Source organism: Equus quagga, chromosome 19 (assembly GCF_021613505.1).
Source record: "Equus quagga isolate Etosha38 chromosome 19, UCLA_HA_Equagga_1.0, whole genome shotgun sequence".
Lineage (NCBI taxonomy): Eukaryota > Metazoa > Chordata > Mammalia > Perissodactyla > Equidae > Equus > Equus quagga.
The window spans coordinates 22104087-22126303 of NC_060285.1; the positions used below are offsets into that span (position 1 = coordinate 22104087).

At 34.7% G+C, this 22217-nt stretch overlaps 1 protein-coding gene across 1 annotated transcript in view; it reads left to right on the top strand.

Moving 5' to 3' along the window:
• Window positions 1-22217, top strand: part of ANKS1B (ankyrin repeat and sterile alpha motif domain containing 1B) — a 1013016-nt gene that overhangs the window by 147498 nt on the left and 843301 nt on the right. Inside the window, exons 3-6 of the mRNA XM_046646005.1 lie at window positions 5569-5725; window positions 11290-11586; window positions 19667-19742; window positions 21520-21621. Of these exons, the coding sequence (XP_046501961.1) occupies window positions 5569-5725; window positions 11290-11586; window positions 19667-19742; window positions 21520-21621 (632 nt within the window). The remainder of the gene's footprint in view (window positions 1-5568; window positions 5726-11289; window positions 11587-19666; window positions 19743-21519; window positions 21622-22217) is intronic.

Consider the following 22217-nt stretch of genomic DNA (forward strand, 5'->3'; position numbering starts at 1 on the left):
AAAGTCTTTTCATCATGTCGAGCACATTTGCAACTTTATTCCAATTAACCAGGAGTAAAATCTTCAAGAAAGTCTGAAATCAAAAGGACCTTAGTGAATTTTAGAATATCCTTAGTTTGTTAATACTACATCCATACGAAGATGATTTGCATTTATTTCAAAGTTCTTAGGACTACCAACATGTAAAGGGAAGATGGAACAAAATAAATGTTTTTGCTTATGATTTAATTATAGGGAAACTTGCTGCTTATTTGAATGTTGAACCTTCCCAATTAGTTTAATTTTGCTCAGAACATATACTGAACTTCTTAAAAGACATTTCATATTAATCAAGAAGTATATTTATATCTATCAGAAAATGAAACAAATTAAATGTAGTAGCAAAAATCAGTACTTTTAGAATTCTTATATTTACCTGCACTTACATATATTAGCGTCAAGCTGCAAAATATTGCAATGATTTAAATTGGATTATTATTAAATTTGATATTTTGTTTTGCTCCTGGGAAATGGAATTATTTTTCCTGTGATCCCATCAACCACATTTACTTTAGGATTTCAGAGCATTTCTTATTTATCAAATGCTGTATATCAGAAAGAATGCTACTTTATGTTTAAGATATAGGAATTATTTCTCTGCTTGCTCTTCTGTAGACATTGTTCATCAATATAACTTAATAGTTCATGGCAGGTGACCAAGCACAGTCAACATGTTCATTTGTTGATACGTCTGGAAGATATAAGGTGCAACTTAAATAAAAATAAAAAGTAATAATATGGATTTGGTGGATCTCATTTAACTACTCTTTTAGTTTAGATATTTTAGAAAGTACTTGAAATTTAATTTGTTCTTAATGAGTCTGGTTGAAAAAGGTCTGTGTAATACATGTTACTTGTGATCTACGTGGATACATCATAAGAGAGATTAATGACAATTTGTTGACTAATAATTTATTTATGATTTGGTAAAACTGACAGGCACTCACTTGATCAGAGACATCACTTTATATTTCACAAGTATGTTTTTGTCAGGGAGGAAAGATAATTTTCTCTCTACCCTTCTGGGTTGTTGGCTGAGACCCCTTTGTGATAAAAAAGACAGATTAACAGGAGAAAAACAGAAGTTTAATAACATGTATACCTTCTGTGTACGTGGGAGATACCCAGGAAAACTGATTAACTCCCTGAAATGGCCCAAGTCACCACCTTAAATACTATCTCCAGCTAAAGACAAAAGAAAATGTTGCAGGTGGGTCAGCCAGTTTTGGGAGGCTATCAGGAAAAGCATAGTAAATAAAGGTAAGATTGGTATGCAGATTTAGGTTGTTGCCTTCTCCACTGATAAATTTCTAGAGATTTAGTCATCCTCCTCTTCCTGCTACAGAGAAGGAGACTCCCTTAAAAATGAGAGACTTCCCTTATAAATGTAAATATCCCTTACAAAAGACTAACTTCTACTCAGTTTTCAGAGCTTCTCCTGTGTCTGCAGTTTCTCAAAATAACCAGCTCAAAATAATCCTATGCCAAAGAGGCATATTTTGGGGTGGCATATTTTTCCCACCTTCATTTTCACATTAGAAATCTGAGCACAGCTAGTGCATTAGCTGGTATCTATTGTTGACCTAAAACAAACAAACAGCCAGTTATTTTACTAGAGAAATCTGTTTATTTGGGATCAGCAAAGAATTGCAATTCAGGACATGTGGTCTTCGGCAAACCACAGGCAAGTCCCAAAAAACAAAGGAGAGGGAGGGTTCTTTTATTAAGTTGAGAGGAGCTGTTATAAAGGAAGAGACTGTGAATTTGAAGTATAGTGGCTTTTCATTGGCTGAGTTATGGCAGTCTTTCATTGGCTGAGCTGTTGCAGGGCAAGGAGGGATGTCTTCCTTCCTTCTCCTAGGGTAGTAAAGTAGTATCACTTCCTGTTGGAGATGCAAGATAGCGTCTCTTCCTTTTGGGGTCTGTAGTGTATGTTGCATGGCACATGCATGAGAGTTCTCTCTTCTGTCCTCCAGACTCCATTTTAAATGAGGTTTCTGTTTATTAATTTTCACACTCTGAATAACATGGAAGGCTCAACTTAAATAAAAATTTAAAAAGAAATTTAAATTAAAAAATAAATTTAATAAAATAATTTTTTAAAAAGAAATAAAATTAATGGTATTTAGTTAAGATTTTAGTGTTTGTCAAAAAGAATTTCATAAACATACGGATTAGTCTTTTCTGATTTAGATATTAGATGCTGGTAACACTACACAATACAAATGATCAGTAAGTTAGTTTTTTCACTATATCATAAATCTTCCTGATAAATAAAGAATGAGTGCATATCACATATGTTATTAGAAAATGTCAACAGAAATTGAACCAAGAACAAATAAAATTCTGAATGGTTTGAGTGAGAGTGAAAGAAAATAGGATTGATAATGCCATCAAACTTTCCTCTTTACCCTTTGAAAGGAAATGCTTTTAGGAGTTTCAGCATATTTTTTTATTTGCTTAGGCATTGAGAAATGAAATTAAAACCCTTTGCATAATTGTCTTTCCCTGATATATGAATTTGGAGAAGGCTAGTTTTTGATAAGTTCTACTTGTTAGAACCAGATATTTAAATTTATTGTGCTTCTTTTGGTATTATTTTACCTTTTATTTAAATGCTGAAATATTTCCGTTAAAAAAAATCACTGAGGGGGCTGGCCCCATGGCCGAGTGGTTCGTGCGCTCTGCTGCAGGCAGCCCAGTGTTTCGTTGGTTCAAATCCTGGGCGTGGACATGGCACTGCTCCTCGAGCCACGCTGGGGCAGTGTCCCACATGCCACAACTGGAGGGACCCACAGCAAAGAATATACAACTATGTACTGGGGGGCTTTGGGGAGAAAAAGGAAAAAAAAAATCTAAAAGAGAAAAAAATCACTGAGATTGCTCAACATTGCAGCAGATTGCTTTGAGAATAGTTTTTTTTTTTTAAAGATTTTATTTTTTTTCTTTTTCTCCCAAAGCCCCTGGTACATAGTTGTGTATTTTTTAGTTGTGGTTCCTTCTAGTTGTGGCATGTGGGAAGCTGCCTCAGCATGGTCTCATGAGCGGTGCCATGTCGGCACCCAGGATTCGAACCTCTAAACCCTGGGCTGCCAAAGCAGAGCACGTGAACTCAACCACTTGGCATCGGGGCCACCCCGAGAATAGTTTTTGATTGTATACAATTTTACAATTATGTCCATTTCTTGTTTGATTCACCCCAGAACTCTTTGAGACTGGCAACAAGACGTAGTCTCTAAATTCTTTTTTTCTTTTTTTTTAAGATTGGCACCTGAGCTAACAACTGTTGCCAATCTTTTTTTTTTTTTTCTGCTTTATCTCCCCAAATCCCCCCTGGTACATAGTTGTATATCTTAGTTGTAGGTCCTTCTAGTTGTGGCATGTGGGACACTGCCTGAACATGGCCTGACAAGTGGTGCCATGTCCGCGCCCGGGATCCGAAGCAGCAAAACCCTGGGCGACCACTGCGGAGCTTGAGAACTTAACCACTCAGCCACGGGGCCGGCCCCTCTGAATTCTATTTTAACAATATCTGAAAGAGAGACAAACGTATGAATTGCTCAAGATAACCAAGTTAGTAAGTATAAAGAGTTGGGACTTCGAACTAGATCTTCTGGTTCTTAGTTGCTTTTGTTATTCATAGGTATTGAATCCTTTATACCTCATTGTAGTTATTTATTTCAGAATGGAGATAAACATATATAACAACTCTTGTAGTATCAGAGAGGTGAGAAGTGTGTGAACTGACAACATTCAAGTTTCCTTCTGATTTTCTGATTCTTTTATTCAAAGGTGATTTACTGGAAGCATTTTTACTTTTAAAGGATTTTATTTTGGCTGGGGGCAAGATCTAATATTATCTAATGTTTCACTATTTATCAAGTGGCTTCTCTTCTGTGATCTCATTTAAAGCTTTGACTGGTCTTGTCCAATAGGCATTATTATTATTACAATATCCCCTACAGAAAACAAAAAGAAAAATGTAAGACTAAATAATTTCTCTAGGGTCACATCATTAGGTAGTTTACATAGCCGGGACTCAAATCCAAATCTTCTAAATTCAGATCTTATAAAATAATGTTGTTTTTTTAAAAAAAGAATGTTAAAATGACATTTATTCTTATTTTCTCTGAAATCTTATCATTAGAAAATTTAGGTCTCCTTGGAACTTTCTAAATATTTCTACAACATATACTTGGTCCTTTCATTATGACTTCATGCATTTATCCATAAGTCCAACATTGCAAGTTGAGGCTACATTCTGGGCAATGCATTTTACCAGTTACTGTAATTTTGTGTTGTATCATGTCTGTTTTTCTTGTGGGCTATCAGATCCTGACCTCACTTCTATTCAAACTTCCTCCAACTTTTCTCATTCGTTACTTGCATTTAGAGCCTGGCTTCATGAAATATTTAAATTTAGCCCTTTCTGTTACATTCATTCTCACCATTGTGATTTGTTATAGATGAGAAAAAATTTTAGAATATATTGTAATTATGTATGTATGTATGTATTTGTATATCTGTCTGTTTAGTATTTCATTTAGTGAATTAATAGAATTTGCTTCTTAAATGTATTAAATGTACAGTTTTTGTTTAGAATTACTGTTTGATTGATTGACACAAAGTTCAACATAATGCATACTAATAGTTATTAATTGATTCCGCCTAAGGATGAATATTGCAGTTCAAAATTTTTTACTTTGAAAACCTGATGGGGATTAAATACAGAATCCTTTAGATAGGATATATTATTGAGTATGTGTTGAAATTGTATCAGTGGTGGAACTTGTCTCTTAAGTGGAATTCCTTCTTTGGAATTTCCCTTCACAGCCGTTTCTTAGGCTTGGAGGAGAAAGTTGAAGGAGTGCAGAAGTATGAACAGCACACATTCAAAGTATGTTGTGTGCCGTGGCTGAAAAGTTATTAAACTTTTTTTCAACCTTTGGCTCATACTGCAGATAGCTTGTCAGAGTCCCTTTCCTACTGTGCTGTCTGCTTTCTCTCTTATATGCATCTTCAATTCCTTTTTCCAATTCTCTAGGAATGATATAAACTCCCTAAATGTCTCTTGGTAGTATGATGACTTTTTTTTTTGTAAACAAGGAGGTTGCTCGTAGCTCAACTTTTCTTTTATGGTAAATCTAAGATTTGAGCTATCTGGAAAGAACTCCTTTTTTAAAAAAATGGGAAGAGGTATTTTAAAAAATTATTTTACTTAATTCATTCAGTTAATGAAATTAGGTATATTTTGCCTAAATGAATTCTATTAAGTAGTTTCATTGGTTAGTGAATTCTCTGTGTGTGTGTGTGTGTGTGTGGTGATAGTGGTTTTCCAGGTAAGTAAAATAGCCACATATGGAGTAGTCAGACTCTTAAACCCAATTTTATGTCTTGGTACCTAGAATGATTGCTCTAAATTGTCATCCAGCATCTAGTATACGTTTATAATCATTTGTTTAATAAAATCTGTGTTGTTCAGCATATTTTCTTTTCTGTTGTGTTCTTTTTTTTTTCTTTCTTGCTTAGGGATATAGTTCTCAAACTACTTCAATATGAGGCATCAACAAATGTAGCAGACAACAAAGGTTATTTTCCTATTCACCTGGCTGCCTGGAAAGGAGATGTGGAAATTGTGAAGATTCTTATTCATCATGGACCATCACATTCCAGAGTCAATGAACAGGTGCACTTGTCAAATGTGTGCTCATGCTATAATTTTTCTAGAGTTTTGTGAGGGCAAAGCCACATTGAAAAATGGATTATTTCTGTTTTTACCCTGGCAAAGACCTTTTCACTGCTGAATTTCCTAAAGGAGAAATTTGAAAGATTCTTTGGCATTTGTATATGGTGCATAGGCACTAAGTTGGGCATTTGTAAAGATATTTGTTATCAAGAGAATCCCACATAAAGGAAGTACTTGTAATATTTTTGCCTGCCTTATATAATCATCCCTTTTATAGTTGTTGAATATTTAAACATATAACAGAATTCACATTTGTAATGCGAATTAGTTTTTTTTAAATAAAATTTTAAATGCTAAAACGATGATAGCTATCATTTACATGATGCTTTACCATTTACATAGCACTTTCACAGTAAGTACAATTTGTGATCAAAATACAAAATACAGTGTATACAATTGCTAGGCATATATTAAAATAAAAATTTCCTGTATGTATATATATGTTCATATGCCCAGAGTAAGTTGAGTAAAACACAGCAGCAGTATAATGCTGACAGATAAAGTCAAAATATTTGCAAGTACATAATATGCATATTACACATAATGGACATATTAAAGAAGGAATGCCATTCTTAGTATTCCAAGTAAGTAAGACCAGACATTCCAGAAAGTAAAATATTGTCCCCTAATATAGTATGATAACAAACATCTTGAGCTCTGCATGCCCCCTACTGTTCTCAATTTGTAAAACTATATTTGAAAACCAGCATGCAATCTAACAACTGAATTACAGCCATGGCATTAAGCTGCAGGTTGGCAGTTGTCCAATATCAATGCAAGTAGGTTACTCTAGGGCAAGCACATCTAATAAAGTACAGTTAGCATATTGTTCAAATGGTTACAGACTTTGCAGGCCTTTGACTGAAATTCAGACTAAAGAATAAAAAGTAACACTAGTACTAGCTGTAAACAGTAAAAGGAAGAAAAAGTACATACATTTTTTTTCCAACAAAAGGCAGTTGTAGAAAGAAGTGATCGTGACAAATGTTTTATTAATTGGAAAAGTATCTTATTAATATTTATCCCAATAAAAATTTTTATGTTTACAGGTTACAAAATACAGAATATTTTTAATGAGAATACACTCATAAATTCAGTCTTTAAAAAAAGACAGATTTGGCTATCTTTATCACCATATCATGCTAAAAGGAAACTATGAGAATGCTGTTCTGTTCCTCAGAAATCCAAAAGTTAGAGATGATTTGTGGGATGAGCCATCTGGTGGTTATGCTTAAAACTGCCTGAATGCCCCAAAGAGAACCTGAAATAGTACGCTGGAAAAAGAATCCAAGGTTAAACAAGAGGATGTTAGTTTTACAAACAAAGTATTTTGTAAATGCCATGAAAATAAGAAAAAACACCTAGTATTCATTTATATTTTAAGTGGAAGATTTTAATGGCATATAACTGTAATGGTATGTTTTTAAAACAAACATTTGTTTTCTGTGCTATTGAACAGATCAATTAAAATATAAAAAATGTCTTTTTAAGGAGATTGGAATGCAAAATTCTTTTTTCATTTCTGTTGCATTGTGTTATGGTTTCTATTAGCAACAAATTGAAAATTTCTTGAGATTTTTGATACTACACTTTCAGTATTTGTTTGCTTCTTTGTTTTTATGTATATACTCCTTTAGTGCTGAGGTAGTTCTCTTATTCAATGTCATTTCTCTTAAAAGTTTCTGATGTGGGAATTTTATTTTTGTGAGTAACTTTCGGTTTTAGTTTTAATTCTTTTTCCCTCCCTGAATGGGACAGAAATGTATTAGTTAATTATAAACCTTTATGTATTTAAACAGTAGAGGAAAGGAATGAAAATTGTAACTGACATTTATTGAGACATAAGATAGCCAGGTACTGTGCTAAGCTCTTTCACCTGCAATATGTTATTTAATTAATTCTCACAATGTTCTGAAGTGATTATTATCACTCCCATTTTATAAATGAGAAATCAGGTTCAGTAATGTTAAATAACGTGTCTAAGGCCACACATTACTAGGTGACTAAAACAGAGACCTGAACTCAGGTCTCTCTAATCCAGAGCCCTGCACAATAGATCATTGGTATTGTCATCATAACTTCTATCACTTATGGAGTGTTTGGAGTGTTTACTGTATGCCTCACGTTGTGCAAAGTACTTCATCTCTATTATCTTACTAAGCAGCCTGATGAGGTAGGTATTAATTATTGTTCCTGCTTTATATTTGTGGAAGCTGAGAGATTAGGTAACTTGCCCATGATATCACAACTACTAAGAAATGCAGCCTGGATTTGAACCCCGGTTTTTCTGATCCAAAGCCTAAGCTCTTAACTGATATAGTTAACATCATAGCCACTATGTGGAATGTTAAAATTATGCATAATTGTCAGGGCTTCATTCTGATTTCTGAAAGTTACCTTTGGTTTCTAATACAACTTTCTTTAAAAATAATTCTATCTTAACATTTTAACATTTAAAGTTTACAAAGCATTTTCCTATATCTTCTCTCTTTTGATTTGTAAACTACACTTTAAGGTTTATAGGGAAGGCAATATTCTAATTTTACAGATAAGATAGGTTCAGAGAGATCCAGTGGTTTACTGTCGCTAATAAGTGCATGTTAGCACTTCAACCTACGTCCTGTTCACCATTCTGTACTGTCCTAGAATCAATGGTCAATTTAGGGTGATGTAATTTTGAAAACAGAGTAGACCCCCTGCCCTATTATGGTTTTTATAGTTGCTACATTCTTCCTATCTTTTGTCAACTGATTTATTATTTTCTTTCTTCTGATGTGATGTATATTTTCAATTTACAGTTTTCTGTGTAATCTTTTCTTCTCCTCTTTCTCTTTTTTTCCTTTATTTTGATATTAGGGCAAAAACCAGAGGAGCCTTATATCATAAGTATATTCCCTTGCCATTCACTAAAACTCAAACCCAACTAGTGTTAGATAGTTTCCATTAGTTTTATTTTGAAGCAAGATCTTTTGTAAATAGCTTTTGTCAAACAGTGTCGTTCTGCCACTCATTGTCTGGAAGTGTCCTGATTTTTCAGAGAACACTTATTTTGTAAAAAAGAAGAAATTTGAAACTTGAGGAACGTTCGATGTAGACATACTAGCAATTATGAATCAGTGCTTCATTGCAGTCTATTTCAAATTAGATTTTTTTAGATCACTAGTGAGTATGGACACGTATACAATCATGCCTTTGATAAAGGTACCACAGTTGTGGTTTTCACTGATGTAACAATCCAAGTATGTGATGATCACAGATAAACTCTATGAACATTTTTTCCTGAGTAAGTCTCAAATGATTGAAATAATTTTTCTTGAGATCTAAACAGTGCTAATTGGAGTTGATAGATAGCTTCAATTTTGCACTTATAATTTCCTAGGCTAAGGGCTCTGCAAAAAGTAGAGAGTTCTTTGAGGAATCATTATTTCATAATTGGCTTTTCTTTTTCTCAAAAGGTGCTATATTTTGAAAAGTGAGATTGAATCTATTTCCAACCAAATGGAAATTTGATTTAGTCAGGAGGCATATTTCTATATCATATTTTCATGATATAGAGTAATAAGATTGATTTTCTTATCAGGCTTTTAAAACTTAGCCAGATAAGAGAATAAGGGAGTGTGAACCTGTATGTAGTCAGTCACTATGAGAAAGTAGATAGTAACACATTCCAACCAAGGACAGTAATGATGGAAGAAACAATACCTCCAGCTGGATTTCCCATCTATCAGATCTTAATTTTTCATTGACTGTCTCCAAGGAGTAGGTTTTCCCTCTGGGTGTGGCCTTCAATAGCCTCTTCTGATACTAATTTGAAAGATAAAGTCTTAAGCAGCCTTTTCCTAATGCTCATTAAAAAATGTTTTTTTAAATTATTTTCTTGCCACTCCTTTTTTCAAGTTTTCAAATCCTCCCTCTCTCCTGAACTCTCTCCTCTCAACTGACTTATTTGCATTCTTCGGCCAGAGCAAGGCAGAGTTACTTTATGAAACATTAAGATTTCTTTGGGTTTGAACCCTCCGTTTCCTTTTGTTCTGGTCAGAACAGCTATCTAAGCAGCTACTTCCTATTCCCACTTGGTTGGTGTTCGTTTGGGCAAGATCTATAGAAATTCTGCTTTCAGATCACTAATTTCCTTTTCTTCTTCTTTGACAATATAGCAACACATGGCAGGCCGTGTGGTATTGAGGAAAGAGCATGAAGGGTTTTGGATTCTGACAGATACTGATTCCAAAAGATCCTGATTCTGCCTGGGCGTGTAATTTAACTTTTTTGTATTTTAGTTTCTTCATCCATGATTGGGGATGATAATACCAATCTTGTAGGATCATTTGTAAGAGTTAAATGAGACAATGTATGTAAAGTTTTTAGACACTCAGCAGATGGTGGTAGTTATAGTTGTTATTGTGGAAGATGGTATTAGGAGCACCAATGTTGGGTCTGGGTTTCCTAGGTTCAAATTGTGGCCCCAAAACTAAATGGCTGTATAATTGAAGGCCAGTTATACGACTACTCAGTGCTTCAGTTTCCTCATCTGTAAAATGGGAATAAGGATAATAATAGTATCTATCTCAGAGTGAGCATTCAGTGAGTAAACATATATGAAATGCCACTGTGCCCGGTACAGTGTTAGCTGTGGTGATGATGGCAGCCTCCCTTCTCTCTAGAACCCACATTTAGGATCATTGGATTTTTGTTACTAAAATTTCTTGTTCACATTTCTCCTGATTGACCCTTCCACATTCTGCCTGCACCATCTGCCCACATGGTCTTAAATGTCTATCTGCCTTGGAACTCAGTTCGATTTTCTCCATTTTAACATTTTTTTATCCTGCTAAATTTCTAGGACAAGCTCATTGATTTTCAACTGAAACACTTATAAGCCGCACATGTAACACTTTGATACTCCTTGTAAATTGTCTGGGAAAGATCTGCCTCTCAGTCTACAATTGTATTTCAAAAAGATACTATTTAATCTTAAGGCCAGTATGTCTTCATTCTCTTTGCAAAAGAAGCAATGATTTGTACTTTGGTAGATGATAAAATGAGGCTTAATGTGGGAAAACTTTCTGTAAATCTTTCATTATCAAGAATTTACCATCTTAGCTGTTTTTTGGAAAGCAAGTCTGTTAACAGTGTGTTATAATTGTTATTAATCTCTTTCATTAACAAATATCATGGAGGCATGATGCACAGTGCAGATAACACTGACCATCTGGGCCCAGGAGGGCCACCGACTGACATGGCTAAATCATTTATCATTCTTGGAAATTGGAATATATAATGCAGGGAAAAGTTTGATTTTTTGTATTGAATGATAAAATGTGATATTTTTGATGCAATAAATGATAGATACTTTATCAAATATAAAATTCTATTAGGCGTACTTATTAAAATAGATAAATCTTAAACTTACATTTTCAAAGCATCTCAGGTTTTAAATTGTTTAGATTTTGATAACTAATTGAATTTCTGAAAACTTACATTTTATATCTTTGTTTTAACAGAACAATGAAAATGAAACTGCTCTACACTGTGCAGCTCAGTATGGACACTCGGAAGTAGTTGCTGTTCTTCTAGAAGAGCTCACCGATCCTACCATTAGGAACAGCAAGCTAGAAACACCTTTGGACTTGGCGGCACTCTATGGACGTCTTAGAGTGGTCAAAATGATCATCAGTGCACACCCTAACTTGATGAGCTGCAACACTCGAAAGCACACACCGCTGCACCTCGCTGCACGTAATGGTCACAAAGCAGTTGTTCAGGTGCTGTTGGAAGCGGGAATGGATGTGAGCTGTCAAGTGAGTCTTCTTTTAGCTATGCTTTAAAAGTGATGATGCTCTTGCTTTTAACATACAGATGTTAAAAGTTACATGTAGAAATCTTACCATTTTTTTAATCAATCAAATTGTCCACAAGTATTTTTGTAACTACTAAATTCATGACACTGTGCCACACACTCTTGGGCCATATGAAGAGACATAAGTCATAATCTCTAACCTCATTCTAATCTGAGGGCTATACACCTGAAAAATTATTACTGCTTGGCAGTTGTATGTGGTATCATTAGTAATTGTTTCCTTTCTCCCAGTATCTAGCACGTAGCCTGACATAACCTACGAATCCAGTCAAAGCTGAATGAATGAATGAATGAAACAAAGTTCACTTTAACATTTTTGAGTATGTGCTTTGTGTTTAATTTGTTGACACATTTAGAATCCAGTTCTCACAGCTGTCCTATAGGATTGAGAGTTTATTAAATTCCAGTTAAGAGATGAGGAATCAGATTCGAAGACTGAAGAAACTCGTCTAAGAATACATAGCTGATAAACCCAGAATGTGAATTTAGACCTACTGATTAAAGTCCAGCCTCTTTCCACAGTAATGTACTGTCTATACATGACTAACGAAGGAAAGGTCACTATCCCAAAGGGCAATCAGAAAAAATTTTACTGGAGAGGTGTGATTTGAGTTGAGCTTTGAAGGACAGATAGCTTTCAGATAGATTTCCTTTCTCCACAAGGAAAGGGCAACCTGCTTTTATTATCTGTCTCAAGTTAGCCCCAACTCCAAGGTTAGCTTTTTAAAAAATTTTTAACGTTTTCTCCTTTTATCACTGTTTTTTTGTCTTCCAAGTTGGTGGCAGCATTCTTATCTTCCAGAGACTCTTTTGGTTCCTGCCATACTGTGACCTTCTCTGTATATTAGTAAGCATAACAAACTATTCTGAAGCTTAATGACTTAACACCGTAACTATTTATTTAGCCCATAATTCTGGGGTTGGCGATTTAGTCTGAGCTTAGCTGGCTAGTTCTTCTGTCTTTGGCTGAGTTCACTTGTAAGTCAGTAAAGTGGCTTTGCTTCAGGGATTGACTGGATATTGCCTGGGGTAACGGGTGAGACTGCCCTGTGTCTTTCATGACCCAGCAGGCCACATTTAGCTTGTTCACATGGCAGTGGTATGGTTCTGAGAGAGAGAGAGAGAGAACAGGATTATACAAGGCCTCTAGAAGCCTAGGCTTAGAACAAGCATACTGTCTCTTCTGCCATATTTGATTGGTCAACCCGTCTCAAAGGCAGCTCAAATTCAAGGGGTGGGAAAACAGACTCTACCTCTCAATTAGAAGAGGGTGTGAATTATAAAAAGGGTATGAATACCAGAGGGAATAAATTCAGCCAGTTTTTCAAAGAGTCCACACATTCCAGGTAGAATTAGTGTTCAACTGTGGGGTTTCTTTTCCTAAGGAACTGTTGAGAGGTTGAATCCAGTGTCTCTAGGGGGTTTTTTACTGAAGTTTTAAAACTTAGGCCTTCCAATCCTAGGTTTGAGGCTCACACCCTGAATCAGAATTTTCATTAGAGCTTTGCCTCTATTATTTAGTTGTTTAGACATTTGTAATATTTTTCCTTAATTTCTTACTTTTCCTACTGTGGCAGTCTTGAAAATAAGCACAAGGGTTTTTTCTAGTCCTCATATTAAAAAAAAACAACTTTCCTCTCAAAGGGCTATTGAAATGATATGGATACATGTTTACTATTGGAGATGACTCACAAAGTTACTTTCTTAAAGTATGTTTAATGATAAACTAGTTGCTTATTGTAGAAATGTTTTATTTCTCTAATCTTGATTTACTGCTTTCATAACACTTCTGGAATATTTCTAAACTTGATTGCACAGACTGCTTTATAACCTAGGATTTTTCACTATGACTATTTGAGATCAATAACTCACTTCATGTCTGTGGCCAAGATCTTTTTACGTTTTGTACTACATGACATGACCAGAAGAAAAAGTGTTCGGATTAAATTTTATATATGCATATGGTACTTCTTTTTTCTACAAAGCACTGTATTTTATGTTTTTGGAGAATTAAAGAGAAAAAGATCTCTGCCCAAAATTTAGTGGAGGAGATAAAAACTTGCATGAATAACTCCTATACACAGCATGTTAAAATAAATACTAGGACAAAGGGCTATGGAGATACAGGTGAGGAAAAAAATATGTTTTAGGAGGGAAGACTTGAGGAGACATTGATAGAGTTACATTTGAAGAGAACCTTGAAAGTCTAATAGGACTTTGAATTTTAGATACAATTTAGCTTGCAGATGTGCATTATTTGGTTAAAAGAGTGCTTTAAAATATTGAATTTGAATGCTTTTGGATGGGGTATATGTACCTTCCAAGGTCCCAACCTCTCTCTACCATCTTATATCATTGCCAGATTCATTCCTTTTGATTTTCTACTTGGCCCGTGACAGCATTTGTGTTTGTTGCTCGTATATCAAATGAAACGGAGGCAATATGCTCAGACTACTGTGAACACTTAATCAGAAGCATCAGGGCTGGTGCCTGAGCAGCATGGGCAGTGTTTTGTGTTGCTATGCCTCTTTCATTGATGCTCACTCCATGATTTCATCTTGAAAGTTTCCAGGAAGTAGAGCTGACAAAATATTTCTAAAATATATCTTAATGAGTGGAATCTTCCACTGGGTACAGTTAGACTTAGTTGGTGTTTTGCTTTTGTTATTATTGCTTTGTTCATAGAAAAAAGTTTTTTTAGTCTCATTACCTTTTTTGGTGAATATTTAATTTTATTATGTTATTGAAATTAACTGTCACCAAGTTTTCCCATCAGATTCACTGAAAAATTTTTTAATATCAAATTTGAAGTAGATATTTGTTGATTTACTGGCTGAGAGTGAATAATACCAGACAGTAACCTAAAACTGTTTGAGTGGCTTTAATATTCATTAAATTGCTCTTGTTAACCAGTTGGGAATTAGCAGTATTAAAAGTAATCCCATTTGGTAAATGACAGTAATACACTTTTAGATTTTAATTACGTTCAAGTTATTATGAATAATGCTTTAAAATTTAGAGATGGCTTTGGAGGATCTTGTCTTTTCCTTGTAATTGCAAATATTTTTAAACGTAGCATTTATGTTACTGTTTTCTGTAGAAATTTTGTTTTCTGCTTCATTTCTCTCTGAGCAATTTTGAATTATATCTGAACTAGTGAGCAAAATAATTTAATTCCTGTTTGGGTGCATCTTGTATTATATTTACTTATAAACCCGTTAGTGCTAAAAGATTTCTTAATAAAGAGAATCAGTGATATTAAGATATTAAGAAAGTAGGGTTTAATTGGCCAGATTCTCTTGAAATTAACAGTTATTTCTTTGGATTTCACTTGGTTCTGGGTAACTAGGTAGTGATGGTGTCATATTATGCTGGTGATTTAACTGTGTGTGTTTCTTATAGGTTTCTGTTATTAATACTTCAACAGTTAAGGTACTAGCATAACATTAAGCCAGTTGGATTTTATTTGATTGTTAAAGGAAATGAAAGTGAAATTACAGAAAATTAATAATAAAGAGTACAAGTTACCAGCTTGGAGCTGTTAAAGATTCAAAACTGAGTTAAGGTACAGTTTTTGCTCTCAGAGTGCTTATAGTGGCAGGAGAAATATGTGCCTAAATGGACAGATTACATTTTGATAATCCATTTACTCTCCTACTTCCCTAGATGATTATTTTAAAATTTCTCCTCTTTCCAAAACTTCAGCGTTTCCCTCCCTGTTATCTTTCTGTGATCATGGCTTTGCTTTTACTTCACAAGAAAACAGAAGCAATCACATATTTCTACCACCACATTTGCCAATGCACATGTATCTGCTTTCCTTCCTGGTGCTTTAAATGAACTTTTTAGGTTTATTTCTAACGCAGGCTCTTCTACTCGTGCACTGGATCCTACTCCCTCTTGTCTACTTGGGATATAATGCTGTGGAAAAATACCTCTCCCTTTAATGCCACGTTTCCCCCTCTCAACTGTATCATTCCCATAAGAACACAAAGATGTTGTAATATTTCCCATCTTAACAAAAAAACGCCATTTTCTTGAACCCACATTTTCCTCTAGTTGTTACCCCCTTTCTCTGACCTTTTTCATGCAACATATTTAGAAAGAGTTGTTTTGTATCAACTTTTTCCCCTCCATTCTCTCTTGAAGCCCCTCTGGCTCCCTCAGCTCTATTAAAAGTCTTTTTTTTTCCCCCTTTTGGTGAAGGTGACTAATGACAGCCATATTGTTAGATCCAACAGCCAATTCTTAGTCCTAATCTTACTTGATTTATTATTAGCAAAGTTGATATCTCCCTCCTCTTTGAAATGCTTTTTTTTCTTTTGACATCTGAGACACCACAATCTCTTGATTCTCATTTCCTTCACTGGCTGTTCCTTCTCAGTCTTACTTCAGGTGGAGCCTAAGACCTTGAATGCCTGCCATTCAGCCTGGCAGCTAGATAAATTTGCCAGGCCTCACAAAGCTGTTATCCCTAGGGATTGCTCACAAGTTAAGCCTTTCTGTTTTCTGTCCTCTTTTGTAAAGTCATACCCCTCTCTCCTGAGCCAGGCTTTATTTTCATTCCTCTGTAACCCACTGTAATAGCTATTGCCACAATACTGCTACATAACAAACACAGAAACCTCAGTGACGTACAATAGTAAGCAATAACATTTTTTTTCTCATTCACGTGTTTGCAGGTCAGCTGGGGAAGTTCTGTTTCATACTTTAAGTTAGCCTGGGCAACTCTGCTCCATGTGTCTGTTGTCTTCCTCCTAGGACTAGCCAGTGCATGGCCTAAGCATAAGAGAGCAAGTCCAACCAAGCAAGCACAATTTGGGCCTCGTTTGCATCATGTCACTTACCATCCTTTGCCTCAAAGAAGTCTCAAAGCCAAGCCCCAAAAGGGTAGGGAGATATTCTCCACTCCTATAGGTGGAAAGAACTGTAGTCATATGACAGAGGGGCCAATAGTGTAATCTATCATGTCCCTATTCCATGGTTACCTGCTCTCATCTTCCTGATCTCTAAACATCAGAGTGTCCTAGGGCTTAGTACTCAGATCTCTTTTCTTCTCTATCTGTGTTTACTTCCTAGTTGACCTTATCGGGTCTCTTGGCTTCAAATGACGTCTTTACCTGACAAATACAAGTTTATTTATTCATCCTGGACCTCACTCTGAACTCTAAATTAGGTGTGTAATTGCGTACTAACATTTCTATTTGATGACTAATGGGTGTTCAAACTCAACATTTCTAAAACTGAACATGTAGCTTCTATAACCCCTTGTCCCCAAATTTGCCCATCTTCCAATCTTTCCCACTTCAGCAAAAGGCATCACTATCCTTCTAGTTGTGTGGCCCCAAAACTTCAGGATTTCTTTCACATTTTACACTTAGTTCCTTAGCAAATCCTATTGGCTTTGTGCTCAAACTATATCCAGAATTTCATATTTTCATTCCCTTCGCTATTACCACCATAGCCCAAGTCCTGATCATCTCCTGCCTCCTAACTGGTTCCCCTGTTTCTTCCTTTGCCTCTGTATTAGTCTGCTCGGGATGCCATAACAAAATATCATAGACTAGGTGGCTTAAACGACAGACATTTATTTTCTCACAGTTCTAGAGGCTAGAAAGTCTGAGATCAAGGTCCTGGCTGATTCTGTTCTTTGTGAGAACTCTCTTCCTGGCTTGTACATTGCCGCCTCCTCGCTGTGTCCTCACATGGCCTTTCTTCTGTGAACAAACAGAATGAGAGAGAGAGTGAGCTCTCTGGTGTCTCTTCCTCCTTTTATAAGGGCACTAATCCCGTCTGTTTTTAAAATAGGTTTTCTAATTGTTTTTTTAGTAGTAATGATAACACTTGTCATTACTTTTTAAGTTAATAATAAGACTTTTTAAATCTTTAAATCTTTAAAGATTTATTTATTTAACATTCCTAATAACCCTATTCCATTTCTAATATTTTTTTAATTTACAGAATATTACAGAATTAATATTACAGAATATTACAGAATAGGGATTCTACTGCTTTTCATCCTTGTATTTTTAAATATTGTTTAGTTTTTAAGAATTTTAAATTGTGTTATTCTAGGAAGGGTTTTTCTAATTTTAAGTCCAAAATTTTGTGAAAACTTGAAGGAAATCAAATTAGTAATCAGACAATTGGTTGAAAAACACAGAAAGAATGACAAGAATTAGGTTATTTCAAAGGATATTTTCCAGGGAATGGCAAAAATAAATTACTTATGCCCCAGATTGAAATGTTTTTTTGTTAAGGAGCTAAATAAGTTTTCTGTTTCTTTCTCCTTCTGAACAGTGCTGTACATTTATAAATTAGAATTTTTATTTCTATTTTTATTAATGTCTATACACATCATGCCAGTAAAATTATAATTCATGTGCATTTAAGTCATGCCTTTTGGAATGTAAATTCAGATCACATTGATCCTCAGCCTTCCTAGTAATGCATTCATAAACCACTTTGGATTGGGTTAATTATAGAATTGGATTTTATTAATCAAAGAAGTTATTACATTATATATTATTTATAATGATATTTCTATTTTGGATTGAGATTAAAATTCTACATTAGAGATCACTTTTAGTATAAGGGGACAAAATTTCAATAATGACACTATTCAATTCAACACACACACACACACACACTCTCTGCAGGCCTGTTAGACATTTGTTAAATTCTTGGAGAAAAAGAAAAAGTTGAACACTCAACATTGGTATAGCTCAGGATGTTTCCTCTTTGAAATCTTCCTTGATCCTCCTCAAGGCAGAAACTAATCCTTCCCTGCATTCTCACAAATTCTGTTACATGCTGTGTTCCTCCCTTCCTCTGCCTTTTGTCCTCAAAAGAATTCTTAAATGTCTACATTTTCAAGGTACTTTGCTAGGCATCATGGATATAGTGATGAAAAAATGTGTGTGGTCTACATTTTCACTAAGTATATAGTTTACTAGGAGAAATAGATAATCACATAACATTGTAATGTGCATCATAAGTGCTACGATGAGGAAATTATAAATTTATGTGAAGCACACAGGAAAAGCACTAGACTTCAGGAACCAGTGACGTCTTCTTAAATGAAGTTATATTTGAGATTTGACACAGTATGAGTCAGTAGTTCTCAAAGTGTACTCCCTAGACTCTCAGAATCATCGGAGAACTTGTTAGGAATGGAAATTCTCAGGACTCATCCCAGGCTACTGAACCAGAAACTCTGGGGGTATGGCAAAGAAATCTGGTTTTTGACAAGCTCTCTGGGCGCTTCCAATTTATGCTGAAGATTGAGAACTAGTGGTATAGTGACGACGACATAAGGAGGGCTAGGAATTAGATTCTGCCAAGCAGAGAGACCAGGCTTTGAGATCCTTGGGGAAGAAAACAGAGAATTACACCATGCAAAAATATTCTATATGCCTAGAGCTTAGGGTATGAGGTTTGGGGGAGAGTTGGAGTGGGCAAGAGAGGATTTTGAGAGGAAAGTAGGGAGAGGATCATCCAGGTTTTGTAATCTACATTAGCTTGTTTAGATTTCATTTATCATAAATATTTATTTATACATCTGTCTCCTCAAATAGAATGTGAATATTACAAGAGTCAGGATCATATTTCCATATCTCAAAACACCCCTCAACTATTCTCAGCATATAATATGTTGATGTTTAATAAATGCAAGCAATGCGTGAATTGAGTGAACTCATTGGATACTCACAAAAGCTCCCTGAGGTGGACATCACTACTCTTATTTTATGCTTGAGAACAACCAAGGCTAGGAGAAGGTGAGAAGCTTCCCAACATAACACGGTCAAATGGCTATTCAGAAGCAGAGGTGTTTCACAGACCCAAGCTTTTGAATGTTATTTATAGAATCTCTTCCTTATTCCACACTAACCTTTGTGTCAGGGATTGCTCAAATTATAGAGAATATATATGAATACATAAAATTACAGAATTTTTTTAACCTGTTAGCATTCCTAACGCAACTGTGCTTCTTTCTCTCTTTTCTTTTCTTTTTTTTCCAGACAGAAAAGGGGAGTGCACTTCATGAAGCAGCTTTGTTTGGAAAGGTGGATGTTGTGAGAGTTCTGTTAGAAACAGGTAACTATCATGATTCTCCATGGAGCTTATTCTGCTAAATACAGTTTCTATTTGAAGAGTAGACAAAGGAAAATGACAGTTTTTTTTCCACAATCACCCTTATTTCTTGCCTTCATTCCATTTTGCAGATTTCTATTTATAGCATGTAGAATTGCGCCTCACTGTTTAGATTAAATTGGTATAAATGTGTGCCTTCGTTTACTCAGTAGATATGTTAGTAAAAAGCTCTTGGAAATGGAAACTTTATGCATTTAAATCACATCAAAATATATTAGAGGAGCGACCAAAAGGAAAAAAAAAATCTCTGCCTTCTACAAGAGGGAGGAATTGATCCCTGTGAAGTTATGACAGTTGCTTGGCTTATTAAAGAACATAATACTTTCCCTAGGTTTTTATATTGTGAACTGTAGTAAACAGAAATTAGAGTTCTCTATCCTTAAAGTAAGTTCTCCTTCTAGTTACTGTATCAGCTAAGTAGCTATTGTTTGTAAGCTGCAGTGATTTAAAGGGAACCTTTTAGAGGGAATGCTTTGAAGGAACAACAAAGTAGGCTTCTTTGTGCTCATATTTATATTCTGATTGAAATGAAATAAAATTGGAACTGAGGTGAGATTTTTTTTTAAGATCAAAAGGCATGGGTTCAAATTCATGCTTGTAGAAATTGATGTGAGTCTTTTGAGTTATGGACTATATTTAGTGTGTTTATTTTCCTCAGTAAAAAAATAAAATGGAAAACATTAGCAAGACTATTGCATTATACAATTACAGACTATTACATATTCAAATTATACAAAGACTGTGCTTATACAAAGTAAAAATTTCGTGTATATTAATTTTGATATGTAACACGGTGATATAATAAATGATTTGAGGTAACCAATTAAATATGTGCTGGTCACATATCCCTACACAAATTTAAGCAAGTAGTTAATAATCTTATTATGATAAACTAATACTTGAGGCCAGATTCTGAAAACTGACTTTGTTTGCAGTTAGATGTTTGGAATGTTTATAAACTTTTTTGGGGCATTGAAAACTATTTGCTACATGAAAATAAGTTCTTGAGTACAATAAATATTTTCAGAATTAAAATAATTTTAAAGATGTTTCAGTTACACGCTTCAGGAATTTTTCTCACCAGGTAGATGATGAGTGTTGCTGACATTGAATATAATCTTGTGTAAGTAAATATGGAATATTTGACTGTATTTGGAGAAGTAGTATTTGGAAAATAGTTCAAAATAATCATACTTTTTCAATTTTTATGAATACTCAAGTATTCTAAGACTGTTCTTATATTACTTACCTGGTACATTATTATAATTTAAAAATATTTTTACCACGTTACAGAGAATATATAAATCATATGACCATTGTCCTTTAGGATTTCACATTCTGAATCAGTAGTATTTTTCAGCTTTATGGTGTAATATTTACTTAACTAGCTATAATCATTTAGTTAACTAGCTATAACCTAAACTAGCTATAATCCAAAAAAGCAATCTTAATGATTGGGCCAGTGCCTTAAAGAGTTAATTCATTATCAGGAATATTCCTAATCTTTGGTAGCACTCGACCCCATCTTCTTTCTTACTAAAATTGTGTGTGTGTGTGTGTGTGTGTGTGTGTGTGTTTGTGTGTGTAGAGCTTAATTTAAAAAAAATCACTTTCAGTGCTTGGTTTGTATATGTTTGAAATTAGAGCAGTTATATATTGACAGTATCTTCTGATGACACTCCAGTGGTATGCATCTAGTGGGTATTTCTTTTTCTTTCAGGAATTGATGCCAACATAAAGGATAGCTTAGGTAGAACTGTCTTAGACATTCTGAAAGAACATCCATCTCAGAAATCTCTCCAGATTGCAGCACTCTTACAAGGTAAACAGTACTGAATGATGGATGAGCTTGCCTTAAAGTTAATATTAAATTAAAACTGCATAGTTTTCTCTTGGATTTTGAGTTAATATTTACTTTTGAATTAACTTATTATTTGTATTTTTCTGGTAGACTTTTAAATTAAATAATAGTTCTTTTTAATGTTTTATTTCTGTTTTTCAACTACTCACTATTTTTTTTTTTTAATGATTTTTTTATTTTTTCCTTTTTCTCCCCAAAGCCCCCCGGTACATAGTTGTATATTCTTTGTTGTGGGTCCTTCTAGTTGTGGCATGTGGGACGCTGCCTCAGCGTGGTTTGATGAGCAGTGTCATGTCCGCGTCCAGGATTCGAACCAACGAAACACTGGGCCGCCTGCAGCAGAGCACGCGAACTTAACTGCTTGGCCACTGTGCCAGCCCCAACTACTCACTATTTTTTAAAAAGCTGAAGTATTTTTTCACTCACTTGATATTAAAAGGTCTTTTTAAAACCCATGTAGTAGATATGTAGTTATGAACTTAAAGGTAATAAGCCTGTAAAGTGATGATGATGAAGTATTATCTTACATTTGAATAATGCTTTAAGAGTTTTCAGGC